The sequence below is a fragment of the Lutra lutra genome, chromosome 2 (assembly GCF_902655055.1).
Source record: "Lutra lutra chromosome 2, mLutLut1.2, whole genome shotgun sequence".
In the NCBI taxonomy this organism is placed as follows: Eukaryota; Metazoa; Chordata; class Mammalia; order Carnivora; family Mustelidae; genus Lutra; species Lutra lutra.
In genome coordinates, this window is record NC_062279.1 from 1,765,152 (window position 1) to 1,790,948 (window position 25,797).

At 54.2% G+C, this 25,797-nt stretch overlaps 1 protein-coding gene across 1 annotated transcript in view; it reads left to right on the top strand.

The window, feature by feature from the left end:
• The first annotated feature begins 352 nt into the window (after positions 1 to 352).
• The window catches only part of ARHGEF10 (Rho guanine nucleotide exchange factor 10), a 76,121-nt gene continuing 50,676 nt past the window's right edge, over positions 353 to 25,797 (top strand). Inside the window, 8 exon segments of the mRNA XM_047713479.1 lie at positions 353 to 385; positions 387 to 405; positions 8,061 to 8,213; positions 8,830 to 9,117; positions 11,791 to 11,854; positions 16,187 to 16,263; positions 18,365 to 18,421; positions 24,224 to 24,387. Coding sequence (XP_047569435.1) covers positions 368 to 385; positions 387 to 405; positions 8,061 to 8,213; positions 8,830 to 9,117; positions 11,791 to 11,854; positions 16,187 to 16,263; positions 18,365 to 18,421; positions 24,224 to 24,387 — 840 coding nt within the window. The 5' untranslated portion in view covers positions 353 to 367.

Sequence of the window (25,797 nt, forward strand, 5' to 3'; positions counted from 1 at the left end):
TTAGGGGACCGTCAGCCTGGTCCGCGATCCTGGGCAGTGAGTTGTTGATTCGAAGCCAAAGCTGAAGGAAGAGAAGGGGCAGCCGTCTGCCCCAGGCGCCTTTCTCCCGACCCTCGTGCCAGGCTGGGAGGGGTCTGCCAGCAAGTCCGGGTGTGGAGGGAACTCCTGGCTGTGACCCTGGGGAGATCAGGCCCCCGGGGACTCTGCGTGCTCACAGGTGTGATTTTGGGGGCGAGTGCCCATCCTTTGGGGGTAGGTGCTGGCCCCTTGGTGAGCACCGTGACTGGGGCTGACGTCAGCCCTTCACCTGTGGTGACCGTGGTTTCCTCCCACAGGGATCCGAGGACTGAGGTTTCCCAGCTGCGCCATGGACCAGCCAGAGCCGCCCTGCCCCTGCTCCTGAAGGTAACGGTCGTCTTGCAGGGCCCCTTCCAACGTGGGGAGGCCCTCGGGGAGAAGGGGAGGGTCTGGCCACACGCCCCGAGGAGGTGAACTCTGAGCCCCTCCCTGCCCAGTGCTCCTCCCTTACCTTGGGGTGCCCTGTCTGAGCCTCCTGCCAGGCCTTGGGCACCCCCTTGGGGCAAGCGCCTGCCTGGAGTCCTGTGAGGTCTGACTCCTCCCTACCCATCGCAGACCCACGTGGGGATGAGGACAGGCAGACCTCCTAACTGAGAGACCACAGGTAGGCTCCTCACCGCCCCAGGCGTCTGCGAGTGGAGCAGCAGGATGGTTTCCAGGTCTGCCTCCTTTTGCGCTTGGCTCGCTCAGGGAGAGCAGGGACCCTTCCTGTCTGGCTGCTCTGTATGTGAGGATGGAGAGGGAGGGGCTCTATCCTGGGTCCTGGCCAGACCACAGAGACCACGGCGTGGCAGCGGAGGGTCCGGTGCTGTCACTCCCAGCTCACAGGGCACGGTCTTCTTGGGGCTCCCGTCCCCCGGGACTTCCCTTGACATGTGCCCTGGACAGATGTGCGTGTCCCCAGCATGCTGGGAGGCCGTAGGACCTGAGGGGCAGTGAGCCAGAGTCTGGGAGGAACCCATGTGGGGCCAGAGCCTGTCCGTCCCTTCTCTTGTGCTGGCTGTGGCACTCGGGGCCTTGAGTTTATGGTCTTGCCTCTTGGGAGGCATCGTGGTCTCCTGATGCCTTCCCAGGACTCCTAGCACCCCCCCCCCACCATGGTAGGGAAGGAGGACCCCTCCGTTGTCCCGTTGCCAGAGGAACGTGGCCTCACCCACAGTCGGGTGGCAAGCACCTGCCGATGATGGGTCGGGGCTCCAACAGGACACAGAGAACAGAAGCTGTGTGCGAAGGGTGGAGGGGCGGTGGCCTGTGATGGTGGCATTGTTCTGGGGACACCGCTGTGCACACGCAGCCGCCACCCCAGGGATGTCTGGAGCCAGGAGGAGGCCGACAAGGACGGTGGCCGTGAATGGCCCCTTGTTGGGGGAGCTGTTTGCGCCTGCTGCTTTGCAAAGCCCTTTTATTTTTTTTCTAATGATAGTAAGAAATAGAGCACAAATAGTCTTCTTTCGAAATGAGAGAAACATCTTATTTTGGATCAGGCTTTTGTGTCATAATAGACGTGGTCTTACTGGCCTCAGGGACAAAATGTGTCGCCTTTATCTCTGAGCTTAAAAATGAATATTCTCTTATTTTTTTCCCTCAACATCTTAGTTCCTCCATGGCATGGCTTTCAGACCTGTTTGTGGGTTTTCAGCAGCCCCTGAGGGCTGTCTGCTCGAAGAGGGGATGACCTGGGAGGGGCGTCTACGTGTCCCTGAGCCCTGGAGCCTCCGTTCCCCTGAGGGGTGAGCGACCCGAGCCAGCCCATCCTGAGCTCAGGCTCTGTGTCAGCTGTGTAGACCGATGCGTTCCAGGAGCAGAGGGCGGCCGGCCCTGGCGGGAGGAGGCAGTGTCTCCCTCCCTGTCTCCGCTCAGGACTCTAAGTACCTGGTGGGAAATGTAACATTGTAGCCTGTAGTGACTTAGCCTTTGTTGCAGTTTGGGAAGATGCTAAGACCTTTTTGACCTGAGAAATCCAGTGTGAACTCTCGTTTCCTTGGAAGTGCGCTGGCCCCAGCAGTGCAGTTTGCTGCTAGACTGAGGCAGGGGGCTCAGTTGTGGGAGGAGGGTGGTTGCGGGTCAGACCGTATCCCTGGTGCTGTACTTGCTGACAAGGTTGTTGTCTTGTCAGGGCATTGACCAGAGGGCCTGCCTGGCACGGGGTCTGAGTTGGGGCCGGGCTCCTCTGCCTGGAGCGCTGTGGGCGGGACTCTGGGTGGTGCCCCGGGACACATCAGGAACGTTGCCAGAGGTCGGGAAGAGGAGAGTCCAAAGCAAAGGGACTCCTCCGTGGGTTGGTTCTTGGCCCTGCAGTGGCCCGGGGCCTGGGGGGATCCCCAGGTTCCTGCTGTGGACCTCTCACCCCAGGGATGGAGAGGGACCAAGGAATGGCTGAGCTGGAGGGGCTTCCCGGAATCCAAGCAGAGCTCCTTGGATGTGACTCCAGAGCTCCAGCAGGAGGTCTGACGTGGACAGTGGATTTTGTGCCGATGAAGATCAAGGCTGCGGGCAGGCCTGGCCTCCCGTGGGGAGCGTGTCGGTTACCCTGGAGCACTCGTCGTGGGGGCAGAAGAAGGGGTCCATCAAGGAAGAGCCTGCCTGGGCAGCCATGCCACTTACTGCGGACAGGACCACGGATGTCGTCTCTTAGAGCCCGGAGGCAGGAGGCCCAGGGTCCGGGGGGGGGGCAAGGCGGGTTCCTCTGAGGCCTCCCTACTTTCTCTCCCTGTATCCTCCAGTGTCGTCCTTCTATGTGTGTCTGTGTCATGATCCCTTTTCCTTATGAGGACCCCAGTCCTGCGGCACCAGGGCCCGCTGTCGGGACCTCCACATGAGCCGTGTTCGGAGTACTGGGGCTTTGGCCTTCGGCATAGGGTTTTGGGAGACACAAATCAGTCTTTGAGAGGAAACAGTGGAAAGTAGCAGACGGATAGGTGGGAGAAAGCCAGGAGTGTGTAACGTCATTGATGCCAAACGTGGCAGTGAGGAACAGCCCAGTGACTGGAGGGGACAGATGCGGATGACCTATGGGTGTTGGCTTTGGGGACACATCCCCCAGCATCCTGTGAAGCTGTCTCCCCTGTGGTGGGGAGGCGGCAGGGGTGGTGGGGGAGGGAGGAGCAGGTGGAACACAGAGGGTTTAGGGCAGCGAGACCTGTGTGTGACCCTGTGTGTGACCGTGCCATGGTGGACATGAGTCATTGTCCAAAGCCATCAGGGGCATGGCCCCTGACGGGAGCAGCAGACTGTGGGTGACATTGACCTGTCAGTGTGGGTTGGTCATAAGAAAAGCTCTTTGCCACTCACTTTCCTTCCTGAGCACATTAAACAGGAATCCTTTCTCCTTGCATGGGGGAGCCCGGGGTTCAGGCCCATGGGGTCAGAGGTCATAAGGCTTTTTTTTTAAAGATTTTATTTATTTGACAGACAGAGATCCCAAGTAGGCATAGAGGCAGGCAGAGAGAGAGAGGGGGAAGCAGGCTCCCCACTGAGCAGAGAGCCCGATGCGGGGCTCCATCCCAGGACCCTGAGATCATGACCGAAGGCAGAGACTCAACCCAATGAGCCACCCAGGCGCCCCAAGGCTTTTTTAATAGGAGTGTTTGCAAGGTCACGTAGGTGTATTTTATCTAATTCTTAACATGCCCCAGTAATAGAATATCCCTTCCAAGGAGAGCATTGGCCAAGGGAAGAGCCGGCATGTGATTCTGAGTCTGTCTTGCGGAGTGGGATGTGTGCACGGCGTGATTTCTCTCGTGGCTAAGTGGGGCCATCGCTTCCCCCGACCCCACACCTGGCCTTTGTGTGTGTAGTTGGTTGTCATTTCCCTGCGTGTTGATCTGGCAAACGGGAACCTATGGGATGGAAACAGTGGTATTTGGAAAACGTTGTCAGTTTTGGTTTTTCCATTGAAGAGATTTATTGCCCCAAGACAGGTTGTGACCAATTTGTTCCTGTGAATAAGCTGACCGCTTACTGATAAAGCCAAAACCCAGACCGCGAGTACTTTCCCCTCGCTCGGCGCGTGACGGAATTGGTTGGGAATTGGTACGTAAGTCACCGCAACTGGTGCGTGGGGACAGGTTCTGTCCACCCCCAAATCCGGACGGTGTCTGGTGGTTTCACTTGTACACCGTGGAACAGACAAGAAGTGTCCTTGTTGTAGAAAGTTTGCCAAACACAGGAGTGCAGAGAGGAAAACGCAGGTCCTTCATGGCGGCCCGAGAGTGCACGGGCCCTGGGTTGGTCTTTGCGCGAAGGGATTGCGTGGTGGTGAGCTTTACTCACCAGGTGCCCCTGCGGCGTCGTGCAGTGTCCTGTTGAGTGGCGTGAAGTTCAGCCACGTTGTGCTTCCACAACCACTCTCCGCCTCCAGAACTGTCCATCTTCCCACGCTGAAGCCTGTCCTCCGTGGCCTCTCACCTGTGCCCTCCCCAGCCCGCGTGTCTGCCGGCTTGTGAGGGGAGGCACGCTGTGGCCGCCCCTGGGTGACTGGCGTGTTTCACTTGGTGCGGTGGCCTCAGGTCTGTCCATGTCGCAGAGAGGCCAGGGTTGTCTGTTTCAAGACCGAGTGTGTCCCGTTGTCTGTGTCAACCACATTTGCTTTACCCTTTCATCTGGCCATAGACTCTGGGGTTGTGTCCATCTCTCGGCTGTCGTGAATAATGCTGCTTGGAGTGGGTGCACACTCATACGGTTACATGTGTATGGCTGCACACTCGTGATTGCACACTTGTACAGTTGCATGCATGTGCGGCTGCACATTCATACATTTACAGTGGTGTGGTTGCATATGTGTGTGATTGCACATTCATGTGGTCACACGTATACAGTTGCATGCTGGTACAGTTGTACACGTGTGTGGTTACACGTGTGTGGTTGTATGGTGCATGTTTGCACGTGTGGTCACACATTCTTGTGGTTACAGAAGTGTATGGTTGCACACTTGAAGAGTTGCACACATGGTTGCACATGGGTGTGGTCGCACATTCTTAGGGTTACACGCATGTATGGTTGCACACATGTATGACTACACACTTATGGTTGCATGTGTGTGCAATTGCACACGTGTGCGGTTGTATGTTGGTACAGTTGCATACATGCATGGTTGCACACATGTGTGGTCGCACATTTGCATGGGCCTACAAGTACCTGCTTGATTGCCTATTTTTAACGCTTCCACCTGAATCCCCACCTAGAAGTAGGTATTGGGCTGTGGGGGAGCTCCACGTTTGGCCCGGACGGTGTGCACACCGGCTGCTCCAGTTCACGTCCCCTTCAGTGGCACACCAGGGTTCCAGTTCTCCAGTCCTCGCCAATCTTTGTTATTTTCTATTAAGTGAGTATGAAAGGGCCAATTAAAAACACTATTAGTGTGTCAGGAACCTCTTTTCAAATTACTGAATAAACTTCAACAAAATAATTTTAATGGTTTCAGTAGTAACGCACTGTGTAAACATGTCATGATTTGGAGACTTCTGTCTTCTATTGTAAGACATGCGGGTAAGTATTCCGATGACCTCTGATCATTTCCTCAAGGCAGACATTTCATGGTAGAATTTCTGAGATGGAGGATATACAAAATTAGAAGGCTTCGGTGAATATTGGCAACCTACCGTCCACAGGGTCACCAGTGCGCACACTCATCAGAATTACATGTTTTTTTTTTTTTTTTTAAGATTTTATTTATTTGTCAGAGAGAGAGAGAGAGAGCACAGGCAGACAGAGTGGCAGGCAGAGGCAGAGGGAGAAGCAGGCTCCCCACAGAACAAGGAGCCCAATGCGGGACTCGATCCCAGGACGCTGGGATCATGACCTGAGCCGAAGGCAGTGGCTTAACCAACTGACCCACCCAGGCGTCCCAGAATTACATGTTTTAAAGACGTATTTTTCTGAAGCCTTTCCTTGATTCCATGTCAGTATTTGCCACTGTCTTGCTTTTAGCCTATGAGGGTGAAGTCCCAGCATGCCGGGCGGGGCCCATGTGTGCTGTGGACGTGGCATGGACGTGGCGTTCTGGCCTAGAGGTCCCTCCCGCCTGCCCCCTCGCAGGGGCCAGCCTGAGTTCTCCGTTTCTCATCACCAATAAGAAAGTATTTCCTCTGAAAGACCCCTTAGAGTGTGTTGCTGGTTCCAAAGATTCAAGGACAAAATACACATCTGGTATTTAAAGCCACTTTTTCTTTTGGACCATCAGTGGTTCGTCTGGACAGTGAGACCCCAGCTGGAAAGAGTTTCTAGGCTGACTCCTGCGTCGACACACGTCTGTCAGCTTCCCTCCCTAGGAATGACTCCACCCTAAAACCCTGATATGGACTGTCCCGCCCCCCCCAGTCTCCCCCACCCCCCCTCAGGAGCTGCCAGGTGCCTGTGTCCTTCAGCGGCCCAGAGGCGTGGAAGCTTGTTTGCGTAGCCTGCTCAGCACCCATGCTGCTCGTCTGTTACTGACCCAGGCCCTGATCTGGGATCGAGGGGCGCTCAGGGGGCTCTGGGCAGAGCAGGAGGGGCGGAGACAACCCACCATTGTGCTGGGACATCCCGGCCTGGCCTCACCCCACATCCTGCTGACTGGGGAGGTGACCCCGTTACCATCGTCTGTAAGGCCCCAGGCCATCCCAGGAATCCACCTGGACCCCAGCCCCGGGGACAGAACAGGGAAGGGAGCCCTGCGGCTTCAGCCCAGGGGTGTGGAGGGCGAGGTTCCTGATGTCTCTGTTACCTCAGCCCGCAGATGCACCACCCCTGGCCTCTGATCCTGTTCACGTGTCTTCAGTTCTAAAATAACCACGTTCAGATCTCTACGTTTCCCCATAGGCGCCTTGGGAAACAGTTGGGCATGTGTACCAGCCGTTTGGCTGGTAAGTCGGGGTGGAACCATCTGGAAAGGACCTGGCCTGGGGCAGTTAGTGCCTGTCCCGGCAGATCCCTCCCCAGCCTCATAGAGCTGGAGCTCTCTGTCCCTCGGGCCCTCTGAGCAGCCGCTCAGAGCAAACCCGGTCACGCTGGGCGTGCTGGTTTGCTTGCTGGGGAGTGATTTCTGCTCATGCTGACCTTCAGCTCATCTCTCTCAGCAGGTCACGTCCCCCCCCCCCAAACTGCCCATTACTTCATAAGGGAACCCCCTAGATTCCTCTAGGGTCTGGGGTTCCTCAGTCCCACAGGGGGGCCCCTCCCGTGAGTGTGCAGGAATGTAACCTGAACGGCCCAGAGCTTCTCCCTGGAAAGTGACTGATTTTTTCTGATATTTTGTGATTTGCCTGAGCACCAGACACCAGCCGACTGTCTTGTTGTCACCGAGTGAATTGCGCGCTGGTGGTTAAGGATGTCCAGTTCGGGGTTTTCTGTGTTCTGACTTTGTGCCCCAGAGTTGGGGTGCAGTGAGGAGGAAAAGGCCCTTCCCTCCCGAGCTGTCCCCTGCACGTCCTGCTCCTCCCCCTACCCCAGCTCTGTAGCTTGGGCGCTGTGACCCCTCACAGGCTGCCTGGGCATCTGTCCACCTGCCCTCTGCTTTGGAGCCAAGCGTGGGGGTCCAGGCCTCATCCCGGTGGATAAGTCCTGCGATGGCCAGTCTCCGATGCCTGTCCCAGTTCCCACCAGAGACCCCCTCAGTGACATCCGTGAGGCCGAGCCCCCTCCTCCCTGCCCCGCACACCCTCGGCCAGGGACGTGTGGCCAGAGGTCTGCAGGGTGGTCTGACGTGCGCAGGGAGCACGAGGTCCCCTGCCTCTGATGTACTTTGCAGGTGGCCGCGTGGGCAGAACTGGGGGTTCTGGGGACCCGTGGGGTGGGAGCCACGTCCGTTCTGTGAGGAGGTTGAACATCTGTCATGGGTGCCCCTGTGTCTGGATTTTCCCTCTCCTTCATCTTCGCCCTGCTGCGAAGATGGGTGTCTTCCGGATGTCCGCTGTCTGGCCTCCCGGATGGCCTCCCGGATGTCCACTGTCGCTGCCAGCGCTTCTCCTTCCCTCCGGGCTTGACCGTGTCCTTCTGATCCGCAGACAACGTGGCGAAGCGCGAGTTCGCCGGCAACGAGGACGACGAGGGGGAGCAATTCGATTTCGACAGCGGAGATGAGGTTCCGGAAGCAGACCGACAGGCTGCGGGCGCCCCCCCGGCCAGGAACGCGGGCACAGACGCCCCCTCCGGCTCAGGTGGGCCCCCCACGGCCACCGGCACGCACAGCCTGGCGATTCCCTCGCCCCACAGCCGGTGGGATGGGCGCGGGGGCCGTGGGCGTCCGGGACTGAGATGGTCGTGACCTTTCTGGGGTGTGAACCCGAGACACGGGTTCGGCTCTGGCCGGGTGTCCCTCATTTCTGCTCCTGTCTGTGTGCGCAGGGGCACTGGGGGTGTTGGCAGGTGAAAGCAGCCCCAACGCCGAGTCCGCGGGGACGTGGAATGGTTCTGGGGTCAGCGCCATCGGGTGAGGGAAACCCGCTTGGGTCTCCGAGGGGTCGTCGTCGGCTCGGACTCCCTGACCGGGAGGACGGGGTGGGGCAAGGCTTCCGTGTCTTCGTCCCTCACAGCAACCTCTCCACGTCGCTGACCGGCCCCGAGCTCAGCGGCTTCTCGCTTGCTCATCTCGCAGTAGAGGCTGCGCTGGGAGCCACCAGGCCCCGTGGGCGCCCGCCTCTCCGATGCCCCAGAGTTGGGGGCGCCCCTCAGCACCCCAGCTGTGGGCGTCTCCTGGACGGCCCAGTGTTGCCTGGGCCCCGGGGGGGCAGGTCAGCGGTGCCCACACCTTGATGCATGTGTGTTTGCCTCCAGGAGGTGAGGTTGGGATGGGGACAGACACGGACGCCCCGTCAGAACCCGCCACCCTCCAGGCCCCGGCGAGAGTCAACCCCTACTCCGTGATCGACATCGCGCCCTTCCAGGATGAGCAGCCCCTGCCCCTGGGTGCAGACACGGAGGATGACAGCGGGAGCCAGCCTGTGCCCAGCGGGTACTCGGTGCCTGTGCCCTGTGGCTACGCCGTGCCCTGCAGCCTGCCGCTGCTCCTGCCCGCCTACTCCAGCCCCGTCGCCGTCCGCGCTGTGACCCCGCACGAGGAAGGTAGCGCCCCCGCTCCTCTCTGCACACCGCGGGCCGTGAACTAGCCTTGTCCCTGGGAGCCGCGGTGCTGGGTGCTCAGCGAGAGCTGCCAGAGTGGACCGAGGCAGAGCCGTCCATGCTCCTGCTGAGGCCACAGGCACCTGCCACCCCGGCCGCGGGCACAGGTGTCCAGGCGCTCCTGAGGGCCCAGCACTGTCCCCCTCCCCCAGCAAGTGTGGTGTGTTCTATGCAAAGCGGACCCCGTGAACGCAGCCTGCTGAGGTCTCCTCTCCTTGAACTCTGTGCTCTGTGTCCCGGAGACGCCATGGGGACACAGGCAGAGGGCTTCTGAGGGACGAGACACCCCTAGACCCAGAATCATAACTTGGATTACGTGAGGTTTCAGTAAACGGGTTCTTTCCTTCCCAGTTATGCACAACGGAGACAAAACATCTTTAAAGAGAATCTCGAATTTACACTGGGAAACGCACGAGGTTTTCAGGGTTGATGTTTCCCCGTATGTTTTCCTGGTGTTAATTGGCAGTGATCTCGTTCACCATGATCCACAATGCTGTCCGTATCTTATAGCCCAAAGACTAAGAACGATCTGAAAATAAGGAAGTGGACGATGCAGTCAAAAAAAGATTAAGGATGGAGCGCCTGGGTGGCTCAGTGGGTTAAAGCCTCTGCCTTCGGCTCAGGTCATGATCCCAGGGTTCTGGGATCGAGCCCCATATCGGGCTCTCTGCTCAGCGGGGAGCCTGCTTCCTCCTTTCTCTCTCTCTGCCTGCCTCTCTGCCTACTTGTGATCTCTGTCTGTCAAATAAATAAATAAAATCTTAAAAAAAAAAAAAAGATTAAGGAATATGTTCTTGTGTTAATTTGCTTATTTTCAGATCGTTTGGTTATTTTTAATAATTAAATACTAATTTATTTTTAAGTAACTTAGTGTATTTAAAAACCATTGGCTGCTTTTCGTGCCGTCCTCCTAGAGCTGTTAATAAAACCCTATCATTACAAACACTGTGGTAAGTCCCCAGAGCCAGGAAGACAGATCTGATTGTCTCTTGAGCCTTCAAGGACAAACAGGTGCACCAGGCTCTCCGTTGGGGTCATGGGAAAGCCTGGACTTGGGGGGGGGGGCTGGGGTCCGAGGCCTGGACCTGCGCTGCTGGCCTGCCGTGAGCTGGCCAGCTTCTTAACTCTTTGCACCCTGTGGTTCTCCCATGGACCTGGGGGTGCCTCCTGGCTGTGCCTAGGCTCAGGCCCCCTAGCACGGAAGCTGCCCCATTTGGACCCTCAGAAACAGGAAGAACCAGAACCCCTTCTCTTCCCTGCTGCCCGAACCTGTTCTGAAAAAAGACTCTGAGGTTCCCCTTCTGTTCACTAGTGGTCCTCCAATGGCCAGAAACTCACAGGGCTCTGCTTCTCGGCAAGAGCTTCCAGATCTTTCCAGAACAACAAGAGATGAGCAGTTAGTGTGGCCAGAGAGAGAACTTCCGAGCGCGCAGACCTTCTCCTGAGCTTTCCTCATCAAAGGTCTCGTGTCTGAGCACACAGTGAACCGGGTGCATCTCCTTTCTTGAAATGGGGAGCACTGGGAAAGAACATATCATTTTGGGTGGGCAGTGAGATGAAGCTTGGGTGGTGTGCATTTGGGGGTGGGGAGTGATGCCCTTGGCCCAGCCATGGGGCAACAATCATGGTGTGCAGCGTGGTTGCTGCCAGTTCATGTCCTTTCTTCCACACTGTCTAGTAGCTTTGTCTTTTGGGAGGTCCTGGGGGTCATTCTTCGGGGCAGTATGGTGTGGTGGAAGAGCAGTGTTTGGAAGGGGGCGCAGGGTTGAGTTCAGATCCTGATCCTGCCTCTGACCTGACCCGTGGTCCGTGGCAGATGACTGCCATTCGGTGGCCTTGAGAACACGAGTCCGTGTCCATGTGGCCCCGGCTGCACTGCTGGGGGTTCCCACCACCGAGGAAGGGCATTTGTTAGTAATGAGCAGGACCAGGGGACCATTTATGGCCGAGGTCTCCACGCTAAGTACACTGTGCCCTGCTTTCGTGGATAGCAGCTCACCGTCGCTTCTCTCTTAAAGGCTTTTTGTGGACGGTGTCCCAGTGGGGCTGTTAGCGCCCATCCTCAGTTGAGCTCATGGCCTTTTGTCCTGAGTTCATCACCCTCTTGGTAAACCAGACCCAGAGGTGGGAGAACAGCCGTTGGCTGAGACACGTGTGATGGACTCGGTGTGTGTGTGCGTGTGCCCACGTGTGTGTGAGTGTGTGTGTGCACGTGCATGAGGACATGAAAGGTTGGCTGTCAGATACCATGGAAGTGACTTCCTCCTGTGAGATCTTTGGAGGCTGCTATGAATAGATCACAGTCGCAGATTCCCACGCAGAAGTTAAGAACTGAGAGGAAACAGATTTCTTTGTCGCTCAAACTCGATTTTTTTGCGGCACGGCTAATTCCAGCGGTTTCAGACGGCCTTTATGTATCACTTTTCACTATAATCCTATTTTAAATACATTTTATCTGAAACCTGAAAAACCTTTAAATCTGTCAGTTAATCATTTTTATGGTAAGATAAGCTTGTCATTGAAAAAATTATATAAAAGCATTTTAAGGATAAAAATCCACTTCCTGAGCATTTTACCCTAAGCCTAAACCCATAGAGTTTTTTTCTTTCCTCACAGAAACTCAGGAAGCAGCAGAAGACAGCCAGTTTACTTCTTTACGTTCTGAGGATCCAGCAAGCAGGTATCTTTACTAACTCCCATCCGTGCTCTGAGTTCATGCCCCTTTCCTGAGATGTGGAATGCAGCCGTATGGGGGGCTGGCCTGCCCGTCCTCGGTGCTGTGAGGTGACCGGCCAGGCGCGTCCCCAGCTCGAGACCTTCCCTCCCAGGTCCAGGACCGCTGGCTGTGTCTTCTGTGCCCCCTGCTGTGTCACCCGGGGCTCCCAAGATGGGCTCTCCAGGATACAAGGACCCCACAGGCTGTCCCTTGTGTTCTGGGGAGACAGGCCATATGGGGGCACAGGCGGGTTGACCAGGAGGCTGCAGCCCTCCTTGGGCTCCGTGTGCTTTAGCGTCAAAGAGGGTCCAGCATCCTGTGGGGGAGGGGGGCTTTTCACCGCGTGGGACCCGCCTTGCATCTGGAGTCCTCCAAACTGATCTGATTGTAGATCTTTCTTTCATGCCATTTGCCTTCAAAGACGCTGTCGTCTGCATGGATGCCCGGGAAAATCCCCTCTTCCCGGCGAGCTCCTCCTCCTGTTTCAGGACCCCGGTGCGAGCACACTTGCAATACAGCAGACTGCTTTGTGCCCTCACTCGTATTTCCTGTGTCCCCTCTGCTGCTGGACGAAGGGTTTTTCAGAGATAAAGATCAGGTTTACCAAAGCTTAGCGTGGAATGTGCTGGGCGCGTGGTAGGTGTGCTCGTGCGCAGTTGCTGGGCAGCCGTGCTGGGGGAACCACGCACCGTGCCTGTTTCGAGTGTACTGTCCTGCGGGTTTTGGCACATTGCATCATCTGTCCTAAAATTGTGTTAGAATCTACATAACGTAGTATTCTGTCATTTTAAGTCTACAAGCCAGCGGCCTCTTTTGTGTTCACGCTGTTGTACAAGCGTCACTACTGTCTGCTTTCAGAATATTTCATCTTCTCAGACAGAAACTCCCCACTGGGTAGTCATCTACCGTTCCCCTGTCCCGGCCCCAGAGAGCGTCCGTTCCATGCTGGGCTACGAGCTTGCATGATCGAGCTGCCTCCTGGAATTGGACTCACGGCTGTTGTCCCCGGGTCGGGCTCATTTCCCTTTGGGTCATGTTCGCAAGGCTCCCCCGTATTGCGGGATGTGTCAGGGCTGCCTTCCTCTTCAAGTGGGCACCGGGGCCTGAGCACCCGAGTGCCTGCTCCCGGCCCTTCGGCTCTGCACCTGTGGGCAGAACAGCCGGGTCTCGGGTGAGTCTGTGTGTAACTTCCTGAGGAACAGCCAATCGTCTTTTGCTGGGGCCGCGCCGGTCACATGTCCATCAGCGATGGACAGTCCCGCCTTCTCCGTAAGATCAGGAGCTGATTTTCCATTTTTAAAGAGTATAGTCGTACTACTGAGTGGGAAATGGTCCTCGTGGTGGTTTTGATGTGCATTTCCTTGATGAGCAGCGACACGGGCCCCCCTGCATGCCTTTTGCCCGTTTGTGTGTCTCCTTTGGGGAGATGCCTTCAAGTCCTTTACTTACCTCTGACCTGGGTTTTTGGTTATTGTTGAGTTCTCGGTGTTCTTTATTTGTTCAGCATTAATGTTCAGCATTAATCCATTGTTGGGCATGTGATTTGTGAACGTTTTCTCCCATTCTGTGGGCTGCCTTTCCCTCTCTTGGTAGTTTCCTTTGTACAAAAGTTTTCGATTTTGATAAAGTCTAACTTACGTATTTTTCCCTTTCGTATTGCCTGTGCTTCTGGCGTCCTGCCCAGTAAAGGGCCGGCCAGTCAGTGCCGTGCTGCAGCCTCACCACGTTTTCTCCCAGGAGCTCCGTGGTTTAGCCCACAGGGCTGACTGATGTTCTGATGGTGGTCGGGTCTGGCTGATTCGAGGTGTGCTTACGGCTCTCCGGCTCGGCGGTCCCAGCCCTGGGCTGCCAGGGCGACGTCTCCGGCTGTCCTCGTGAGCCCCTTTCGGTCTTCAGTTCTGTGCATTTTTGCTTCACTTACTGGGGCCCCTTAGTTGGTGGTGCATGTGTTTCTAATTGTTACATCTCCTGGTATGGAAACTTCTATCAATTTGCAGTCTCCTCCTTTGTCCTCTGGAACCTTTGATGCGTTAAGGGCCCTTTTGTCTGAGCGGCGTTCACCACGGGGTGGCATGTCTGCCACCTTACCTGGTTTGTGTTTGCTCCCTGGTGTGCGTTTTTGTTCACTGTAGCCTCGTTACTTGTTTGTTCACTTTACTTGTTACTTGGATCTTCCTCTGCTCAGCATTTCCTGAGTGCCCGGCACGTGCTGGGCATCGGAGACGGGAGAGCAGGTGAGCCAATGTCCGCACAGGCATCGGCAGAGCAGACGGTGAGAGCGCGGGCTCCTGTCCAGGGCGTCCCGATCGCGCGTGCAGCCGTGTGTCCGTGGCCTTGGCCTGCGGTGCTCACGCGCACTTGGCTTCTCCTGTCGGGCAGGGGGCGGGCCTCTGGAGTAGGCGCACTCCTCCCCCGACGAGTGGGGTCTCTGCAGAGAGGTGTACACCTGCAAGGTCTTCCTACCTGGATGACCTCGAGAATGTTGCCTGCTGCATCCAGGACCCTTCATGAGGACTGAGTATGATGAAAAACGCGTGGGGGGCGCGTTGTCCCTGCTGTGTAAACTTCACTCTGGGGAGTGCGTCTGCCGAAGGACGATGAGTTAGACCCAAAAGGGTGTGAAATGACGTGAGAGGCTAACCCCGACCTGTTCACCAAAGCGCGACCTTGTTTAAACGTACGGAAACACTCAGGAATTGTTTAAAATATTGTCTGTACTTGCTTCACGTTTTCTCTTTTTTTGCTTAATGTTATTCTGATGTAATTTTAGATGTAAAAGGTGTAAGAATTTTCTCTTAGTGTGACAAATTCTTCAACGGAGTGCAGGACTGACTGAAGTTCTAGCCTCACAGGCACCCACAGGGCGTCCCCCCAGGCCTCTCAGTCTTGCAAACATCGAACCGTTCACGAAACCTTTTAGCAAAACAGAAGTGACGATAATGGAAGAGACGGTCCTGCAGTGACACCCCCATCTCTGTCACTTACTGTGAAGTGTGGCATCAACTCTCGGATTCTTTTTTCCATATGGAGGGTCTCCAGCGCATCCCGTGTTCTCTCGGGGCGCTGACCCCGCGTTCCAGTGTCTGTCCCGTCCCGTGAAGGGCTTTCCGTGGCGCCGAGTGTTTGATCGCAGCATACCCCCGAGACCGCGTGCCCCCGAGACCCGGATCGCAGCTGCGTCGGTGTTGTCAACAGCTGTCCCTCTCCCCGAGGTGGCCCTCCATCTGCTGAGGGAATCTGATTCCTTCTTCCAAGTAAAGCATTGCCATGGCTTCCATCGCCTGCAAAATGACATTGCCGTCCCTCTGTGAGACCCCGTGGCTTGGCCCCTGGGGCCCCGCGCAGTGAGCGGATTGCCAGGTGTGCCGTGAGCGGTGTTCACTTCTGGTGGCGGGTGTGGTGTTGCTTTCTCCCGCTAACCTGTTCCCGGTGGTCATGAAGGCCCGTTGGTCACTCTGGTGTGGCTTTCCAGTTGGCACCATGTATGGCACCTAATGGAAGACCTGGCAGGGAAAGGAAGACCACTGGGGTCTTCTGGAGCAGGGACATCACGTCGTCTTCTGTCTGTGGTGCCAGGTCCTGTGCCGTACGAATGGTGAGCCTTCAGAGGCATCATCAGTAGCATGGAGCGGAAGTTCGAACTTGGGCTCTGTGTTGAGAAGCCGCAGCTGGGGTGTTAAACTGGGGACGTGCAGATTAGGACCCACTGAGTGAGGGGGCAGAAGCCTCCTACATGTGTCCATGGGAGCTCCCTCAGCCTCCCAGTGACTGGTTTGGGGGACTGAGAATCCCAGGGGGACTTTGATGGAAGGCACAGCTGGGGCTACCCACACGAGGGCAGTGGGGTCATCAGATCTATCCCTGACACGTCCTAGGCCCAGGGGGTGTGAGCTGGGGGGAGGGAGTCCCCTGCCTCAGCAGATACAGAGCAAGGTCACCAGCACCTGTCACTTATTAGATGAGAGTGGAACAGAGGTCACTAGCTTTTTAAGGGCTTAACTCTAAGTGTTGGTTTTACAAGGTGCCCTGAGAAAGTGGAGTGGGATGGCACGGTGGGAATCCCAAACTTGGGTCCTTCTGACAGGTCCGGACTGCGGGTGTGGACAGGCGTGTCACACCATGAAATGCACAGGCAGCAGCTCAGAACACATGAGGCTCAGCTCAGAGCACCCGTGATGCTATCCGGGGAAACGGAAGGGGTACAGACGGGGAAGCAGGGGTATCCTGAGGGGACAGCCTGTGGCCTCATGATGGGAAGCGTCCACTGTTGTGATTTTGTGGTTTGTTTTCTCTTAGCGATGACCGGGCGCACAAGGAAGACAGTGCCCTCGCCCGGTGGGTTGCAGACCCAGCCAACACCGCGTGGATGGAGAGTAGGTACCAAAGCCACCAAGAGCCGGGCGGGGCCCCCCGAGGGGTGTGTGTGTCTGTCAGGTTCTGCTGATTATTCCCGGGGCCTCTTCAGGTCAATCACTTTAGAAACATCTTCATTTACCCCAAGTACTGACTGGTGCTGTCCCCAGCTCTCTGCAGCCCTCCTTTTCCTCCCGTTGGAACCCCTCTGCTCACCCCATCCCTGCAAGTAGTTGTTCCTTATTGGTTTCTTCCTCGCACAGTGTTGTGACCGTCCTCTGTTTGGGGACCGATGCTTTGACCCGGGCCCATAGTCAGCAAGTCACCGTGGGACATCAACCAGATAGGTTTTTCGGGATTCTCACTAAGATGCTTCTTCGTGCAACCATTTTGAAAAGGGGATGGGTGGCTGGGGGGGGCTGGGTAAGCCAACCCACCGTCCGGATGGCAGACCAGATCTTCTGGTCCACGTGTGGTTTAGAAAGCGCAGCATTTTTAACTATGTGTGATTTTTAATTTTTAAAGAAAACTAAAGATGGCTTTTCTAATTATCTCTTTATTATCCACTGGCTCACTAATTTCTGTGTCATTATTTTATATGATGGACTTCCAAGGAAGAATTGTCTTAACTGTCTCCTAATTGTTAAATTATCTCCCAGAATGTGTTGTTTTGGTTTTAATTATGACATTGTCGAACAAGGAACTTAGCATAAGTAGATGATTCTGCTGGGGGCTGCTAAATTGGGTTCATTACAGGATGAAATTAATATCTTCCAATTCTCTAGAGAATTTATTTCCAAAGTAAAATTTGTCTGACTTTCCTGTTACTCGTTTTATTACATCAGAGGCAGCTAGTTAGAATAACACACAGGTTAGGTGCGCTAAACTCTACCACAGTAAAAGAATCTGGGTATAACTTTTGATTCCCCCAAAACTTCACCTAGCAGCCTCCTGTTGACGGGAAGCTTCCCGATCACGTACACAGTGCATGCCTGTATTCTATGTGGGTGTTACCTACTGCATTTTTGTAATAAAGTAATCTAGAGAATAGAAAACGTTATTAGAGAAATCATAAGTACGTGATACGTTCACCGTGTGTACTACAGACGTCAAGAACAACCTGCTCGTACGCGGGCTCGCGCAGCCCGCAGCGGTGTTTTGGGGTCCGCAGACGAGCGTCCCTCGTGTTCTCTAATGGTGTAGAAATGCTCATCACGATGGCAGTTAATACGACTGCAAGGAGGCAAACGTCCGTCCTGTGGGGGCTTGGTAGCAGCGGGAGAGTAAGGACCACGCTGAATTACCTCCCCCCGGCGCCCCCCGGAAAGGAACAATGGCTCGTGTCAGAGGAGGGGTTCAGTGTATCGGCCTCATTTTCTTGTTGTTGTCTAGTCGCCGGGAACACCGTAGTGTGGTCAGTTTCCATGTGAGGCCACACTCACATACGTAAATGCATTTCCGGTTTCACCGTGGCTCCTGCACATGACCTTCTCACGCGGTGCACAGTGAGGAGTTTGCCCGTGGAGAAGCCTCACTTCTTCCTGAGAGAACTTGTTACGGTTTTGGAGGAGATGAATGGTCCACATGATACATGATACAGTCGGAGACATTTTATCCTAACAGGCGAACCTCCGCACCCTTGGCCGAAGCCTGCTTTTCCTAGCCAGTGGTTCTGAATATCCCAGAAGGATCGGTTTATTTTCACAGCTTCCTTTCAACAGAGCCCCGCTCGAGCCTCCCTTCATTTCTGAAACTGTGCACACCGCCGTTGTATTTTTGCGTATCAGAACACATCAACTTCTCAAACTTAGAAACATTTTTAAAGGGCCACATGGAGATGCGTAGATGGACCCAAAATGATGGACTGTGTTGGCCTGGAAACCACAAAACTTCCTGTCGGTGAGAGTCCCAGCTGGGTCAAGTAGCGGGTCATCCTCCATCCCGAGAAAACATCCTGTCCCAAAAGCAATGGTCGTGCTCCCGTAGGTCTCACGAATTAGCCCTTACCAACTGACTTTTGGAATAATTATAGCATCATAGGAGACTGTGGTCAGTCCTAACAGTGTAAACTGTACTTGGTGAGTCGGGTCAGGTTTTCATGTTTCCCTCTTTGTATTCCAGATCCAGAAGAAGCCATTTATGATGACGTGCCAAGAGAGAATTCGGACTCCGAACCAGGTTTGAATTGTCTGTGATCGAGTTTTAGAGGGTTCAGTTATCAGTGTTTCCTTCTGGGTATAAAAAAGCACTAGTTAGGGGCGCCTGGGTGGCTCAGTGGGTTAAGCCGCTGCCTTCGGCTCAGGTCATGATCTCGGAGTCCTGGGATTGAGCCCCGCATCGGGCTCTCTGCTCAGCAGGGAGCCTGCTTCCTCCTCTCTCTCTGCCTGCCTCTCTGCCTGCTTGTGATCTCTCTGTCAAATAAATAAATAAAATCTTAAAAAAAAAAAAAAAGGCACTAGTTAGCCTGCACACAGTGTGCAGACACACAGCTTACGTGTGTTTCACGGTCGTGTTTTGTACGTTGTCTAGCGTCTCCTTGGTGCCATGCAGTGGATTATTGGTCTGTGCACACAGGTGTGTGTACTTCTATTATAGGCCTTTAATGAGGTGATTGATTAACATAAAGGAGCAGAAAGAGTTAAAGATGTGAAAAATAGGAATGGACAGGTAAAAAAACATGGAAGCTCTAAGTACCAGCATATACATAATAAATGACTTAAATGAGAAAATAGAAGAAATGAGTCCTCAAACTTATCCAGAATTAAAGAGTGACGTAAGTTCTCAGATTGCAGAAATACAAAATTAAAGCCGGGTCCAGCCTGAATCCATACCCTGGCACGCACACAGCTCAGTCCCCTAATTCCAAAACATGAGTGTGTAAAAAGAGGGAAACAAAGGCAATATCAGATAAAGATTGGGGAGACTGACTGCTAGACTCTAAAAACGATTTCACGTTGCATTCCAAGGAGAAGGTACTGAGCTTAATGAGCTGTAGAGAGAACAGAGAGCGGATAATGACTGTGAGAGAGTCCAAGCAGGCAGTGAGGAAGACGGCCCCGTGGTGGTGTTCCATCCCTGAGTGTGGCCGCTGGGTGGGGCTAAAGCCCTGGGTAGGGCACCAGCCATCTGAGGAGGAGGCGGGCTGACGCTCGCTTCTGCCTTCTGTGCGTTTCTCAGGAAGAGGGTGTGAATGATGATTGTCTGTGTTTTGCGGTGATCGTTTGGGTCCGCATTTATGGGCGATCACTAAGAGAATAGAAGTAGGTTATTTAACCCAATGGAAAAAACCTGAGTCTGGGTTGTAAGGAGCAAGAGAACATAGGATAAGAAAGGACGGCGAATAGTATGAGGAAAGCTGGCAGAGCTAGTCTGAGGATACTGCTACTTATAGTAAAGATAAATTGAGTCCTATTGGCCCTAAAAGAAAAAACCCAGATCTTGGGTTGGATAAATTCACAGAGCTAGGCACAGATTTTAATGACAGCTGAATACAGATACAAAACATTTGTAAGTAAATGGATGGAAAGAGAAATACAGGCCAGTTCCAACTAAATATAATAGCCAGTATTACTCTCATATACTGGACGTTAGTCTGTAAAATGGTAGGCGTAGAGCCCTTCCCAAGAGAGAACCGTAACCGTTCTGAACTTGTGTGCTCCTAACAAGACCGTCTCCAAACATATGAAGCAAAACATGACCGAGATGGAATCGGCTGTAGTTAAGTACGTGATCAGAGTGGGAGATTTTAAGAAAGCTCCTTCCACGGTTGTGGATACTGGATGTAGAGTTAGTGAACCACAGAAGAGCACGGTATACTGTCTACGGAAGGATCCCGTATAGAACCCTGAAGCTAATCATTTCAGAACGTGCTTTTTTTCCAACGCATGGAATATTTGTAAAAATTATATAGCATTCCTCAAAGCAATTGTGAGCAAATGCCAAAGAATTAGTGTTCATGCCTCATTCTCTGATTTAAAAAAAAATCAATAAAAAGAAACACTTGAATATTAAAAAATAACACTAATATCTAGCTCATAGACAAGGCTGAACACGGGATGGAAATTAAGAATATTTGACTTGAATAATAGTGAAAACATTACATAAATTTTTATGATAGTTTAAAATAATGAATTATAGACACAATGGCATTTGTTAATAACAGAAGATAGGAAAATAATGAGCCAGCATCCAACTCCATTATATAAAGAATAGCAGAGGGAACTCAGAGAAAATAGAAGAAAATAAAAATGGTAGGGGCACCTGGGTGGCTCGGTGGGTTAAGCCTCTGCCTCTGGCTCAGGTCATGATCTCAGGTCCTGGGATTGAGCCCCACATTGGGCTCTCTGGTCAGTGGGAAGCCTGCTTCCTCCTTTCTCTCTGCCTGCCTCTCTGCCTACTTGTGATCTCTCTCTCTCTCAAATAAATAAGTAAAATCTTTTTTTAAAAAAATGTAGCAGCAGAAGTGATAAACAGAAAACAAAGAATAGAAAGTGATCAGCATAACGAAAGAACAGTTCTGTAAAAGTAATATGAAAGTAGACAAGCCTCCGGTAGTGTTGGGAAGAAAGGGTGTTACTGGATGGAGAGAGGCAGGGAGGGAAGGAAAGTGGATCAGTAGAAACTCATAAACACCGTGAAGGGATTCTGGAAACAACGTGGTATCATTCAGTTGAAACACTTGGCCTGCATCTGACCTAGAAAACATTAATGCATAATGATTCCCGATCTAGAATTAATTGCTTAACTGATGTGCCAGACAGCCCACTGAGACCCGTGTCCTTGTCTCAGAGTGGCTGAACCATCAGGTGACAGGCAGTTCCTCTGCTCCACACACAGTTCCAATGGACGGTAGAGGACAGGAGCAGGTCACTCCTGAGGGTCTCAGTAGAAGCTTTTAACCCCCTTCACCGAAAGGGGTGATGCTGAACATCCGAATGAAAATGTGAAGAATCAAAATCCAGTAGTGTCCCAACAAACAGGCAAAAGCCAACCTTAGCCGTTTGGATTTGTCTCGGGGGTTTATGGATCCCTTAACGTTAGCAGGTTCTTTGACCATCTTTTCCACAGGACTAGACTAATGGACATAAACCTTACTCTCATCTCAAGACATGCTTAAAATGCACTTGATAAGATTCAGTCAGTGTTACAGGCTCCTAATAGAAGGAAACGTCCTCAGGCTAATCCAGGACGTGTCCTTGTAATCTACATCCAGTGCACTGAATGGTGAGTTAAAACACGTGGTAATTTATTCATTCCGCCCTGTGTTTGGACGCTGTCACATGCTGGGCGCTGATGCAGGTTCCGCTAACAGACTCGTCCCTGCCCTCCAGGTTCCCACGTCGAGGGAGACACACACGTAACATTTGGGCCTCTTCGGGAATCACACTGAAGTGTTTCTAGAGGAGTGTGCACGCAGGTCTTTTATTTAAGCGTGCGCTGCAAATGAGGTGGGGATTGAAGACCAGTTTCTGCAAAAACAAACTTGAAATTTATTTTGGGGTAATTTGTGCGTCCAGGTAGGCCCTTCCCAACCCAGACGGGGTGATCAGGGGCCTCCCAAAACCAAAATGCCAGCAAGAGGTATACCAGTAGTCTCCCTAGTGAGGGTGCCAGCCGTTCTGGGTAGAGCCAGCCGTGTCCCCGTGAGGACAGTGCCGTGCAGGGCGCCGACGTGTATGCTGTGTGCTTCAACTCCCACGTCAGCCAGCGCCCTCCCTTGTTAGGATCACAGAAGGTCCTGGTCCCCTCGGTGGCCTTTGCTCCTTGCTTATGAGATGTTTGGTGGCACGAGCATTCTGAAAAAAACACTTCAGCAAGACCTAGCTAACGTGCAGACGGGGTACAAACTGGTGGTTCCCTGGCAGGTGTGTCTCCTGGAGAAATTCTTGCCCATGTCAAGGACACGTGTGTAAGGGGGCTTGTCTGTGGCACGATTTGTAAAGAGCAGAAGAGGCGGGGAACACAGTGGCCCCACACCTGGGGAAAGGATCCATATAGGACTGTGAATTCTTACAGCAGACGCTGTGCTGCAGTTAAAAATGAGTAAATGACACACACACACACACACACACACACACACACACTCACAAACACGCACGCTTAAAAGCAGGGTTGAGCAAAAAGCAAGACCCCCAGGGTAGGCTGCAGGTACCTTGACGTTGGACAGGCACCTCCGAGGTCACTGGATGCCGCAGGCCGGGACTGCTTTGTGCTGATCTAGGGGAGGGCACAGGGCTCCGGCCACGCGTGGGTCGCTTTGTGCTGCTGCCTCTGTGGCGTAGATGGGCCGCGCAGACTTGCCGGCTCCATGGTGTTCTTTGGTGCACGTAAAGTGTTTGGTAATTAAACACGTTCAGTGAAGATGGCGCTAGATATTTGAGGTTCCCTGGAAGTCTAATTGCAGAATTCAGGCTGCCCGGGACCTTGGCTGTCTGGTGAACCGCGGACACACAGATGTGTCCGAGGAAGAGCGGAGGCCCACGTGCTTTGTGCGGAATATGGCCTTTGAAGTTCCGTCGCAGCCCTGGGAGGATAGCGGACCCTCACGCCGTACGGTGGGGAGCATCTACATATTTTTAAATTGCGGCCAAGTGCACACTGCAGGAAACTGACTGTTTTAACCAGGGTAGAGTACACTGTTTAGTGGCATGACGCGAATTCACGGGCTGGTGTGGCCACCCCCAGCACAGTCCCAGCCTGGGGCAGGTAGTGAGGTTGTGGCCCAGGAGAACTCAGCCGGTGGACCAGCTCTCCCTTCACTGGCCCGTGGAGGAGCACGTGCCCCATGGCTGCGTTTCCTCTCCAGGGTCAGAAAGCGTCCCTCTGTGCACCTGGGAACTCTGGAGGGCCTTACAGCTCACCCACCATCAACCCTCTGTCGTTCACGAGACGCTGTGGAGCCCTGGAAGCTTCCCGTGCGCGGGGGACGCCCAGAGAGCACTGCCTGTTGCAGAGCGTGGAGCAGAGTCGCTGTCCCACGTCCTGACCGCTGAGCGCTAACACTGCTAAGATAAAGGCAGTCCACTGTGCCTAGGGTGTGAGAGCTCTCCTTCAGTGATAATTTAAGCAGAAATTACTCTTAACGGGTCATTTATGCTTGAGAATGTTCGTCTGAAATAACTGTTTATGCTCACATGTTTAATAAGAGAAACCAGAGAGACGTGACATCCTGGAAGTCTGCAGAGTGACATTTCATTCCCAGAAACTCCCGTCCCCAGCAGCACGGCACTGGAAATAGGAATCCCATCTGCATATTTTTGTGTTAGGGCGTATCACAGGATCACTTTCTGTGAGTCTGTGGCCTTGGCGTCTGTTAGGAAGGAAGCGGATTCATTAATTCACGACGAATGTCAAGACTTTGTCCTTGCCGTGGGCATGCCCGTGAGGCAGCTCGGCTCCCTGAGCTCCCTTTTGCAGAATACAGATTACAGAGTGAAAGGTGGAGATTAAAGCCTTGGGAATGGTTGCGGTAAAGAGCCCTCGTCGCTGTGTTTGGTGGCGCAGACCTCTGGTCTCTACTAATTCTGAAATGGCAGACAGAATTACAACATTTTAAAGGCAATTTTAAACATTTTAAACATTTAAAAGCAGATTTATTAAACCATTGCTGGCACCAAGGCAAGATTCACTTGTTTCCCGTGAACTTCCCTTGTCCCATTTGAATCTCTCTCATCCATACGTCCGTCATCCACTTATCTGTTTGTGTTCCCTGCATTTATCTTTGCACGGCTGACAGGTCATTCGGGACAGTTCTGGTAGCTTCTTACAGACCAGTGGCCCTCAGTTTGCACCAGGGGCTGGGGGCTCACGGGGGCTCACGACCCCTCATGTCGCTGCCCCGTCCCAGAGGTGCTGCGCTGGCCCTGGGGTCTGACACACTTCCCACCCAGCTCTCGAGGCTAGGGTGAAGCCACACACACGCTCCGACCCTAACGAGCCAATTCTGCGTTTCATATTTCGCTGTGGCCTTTTCGCCCTCAGATGAGATGGTTTATGACGACGTGGAGAACGGAGAGGAAGGCGGAAACAGCTCTGTGGAGTGCGGCTGGAGCTCCAGTGAGTTCGAAAGCTATGAGGAGCAGAGTGACTCAGAGGGCAAGAACGGGGTCCCCAGGTCCTTCCTGCGCAGCAGCCACAGAAAGCAAGTATGTGTTGGGGCTGTGCGGGGGCAGCTTAGCGCCGTGAGCACGAGGGCCGTTGCACCCATCACGTGTCGCTGCTTCCCATGCGGGGGCCCTTAGCGTGGGGAAGGGGCAGCGGGAGCAAAGGGGGCCCCGGCTTGCGTCGTGAGCATAGCCGCGGCGGGTGTTCTTAGAGACACACCGAGACGGCCTCGGGGACCACTGTCCGTGTCACCTGTGTTGTGCACAGACGGTCACGGCACGCTGGGCTCGTGGAGCGGACGGCCTTGGTGTCTGTGAGAGGCCCGTGCTGCTGAACGGCAGAACCCCGGAGCGGCCCCTCCTGTCCCGAGGGGTGTGTGCGCGTGTGCATGTGTGCACGTGTGCGCGTGTGTGAGTGCGTCCTGGAGGGTCGGGGAGGAGCTTCAGGGGCCGGAGTGTGAAATCCGGAGCTGGGTGGTGGTCTGCGGTGGCCCCGGACGCACTCGGTTGGGCGGACCCTCTTCCTGAGACACGTGGTCTCCATGGTGCGTGGCTGTGCCGTTGGGGAAGGGGGTGAAGGGCGCTCATGGCCGTGTCCGCAGCTGCCGGTGCTGCCCGTGTGAGGCCGCGCGTCAGGCCGCAGGCACGCGGAGGCGGCCGGATTCCGTGCATGCACCCGCCTCTCTGGCTTAGGGCTGGGGTCAGGAGAGGAGCACACTGCATCTTCCTGCCAGTGGCGGTGGCTGGATCAGGTGCTGGCCGACGAGCCTCTCGCGCTTTCTGAGCCAAGACTGCCTGCCTTGCCCACTGGGTTCCCGGGCAGACGCCCCGAAGCACCGTGGGAGAGGCTGCTCCGCGGCAGGTGGACAGCCCACAGGGTGGCTCTTGTGTGCGAGGTGACCATGGGGCATCCTCCTCCCTCCCCTGCCCCAGCCTGGCCACGTCCTGGGGCGGCCGGCAGCACGGCCAGCAGGAGTGACGGGCCGAGGGAAGGCCCAGGCGTTCTCGTTCTAAGTCGTGATTTTAGAACGGCTCACTGAGTGCTCTTGTGCTTGACAAGTCAGCTCAAGGAGGCTTTAGTGAACATTTGCATCAGCATCTTCTCCTGGGTCAATAAGGGAAGCATTTGCGGAGAAGCCCCCAGGCCTCGGTTTCCTTATCGGAGACGCACGACCCCGTGCGCAGTGCCTGCAGGAGTCCGGCCCTCCCCTGGCCGAGACGACGTGACGTCAGTTGGAGACTGAGAAGTCTGTGCTGCTCGTTCCCAAATCACGACACCCTGTATGTGGGACAGTCTTGAACTCGGGTACCTTCTGCCTTGGCGCTGACACAGAAGAATAATTTTATACCTTTTCTACTTACATGTTGGGTCATTTTAATGTCCTCAGAATGCACGGGAATGAGGTCCCAGAGGCTTCGGTGCCCATGTTCGCTTTTGTCTGGCGTAGAAAA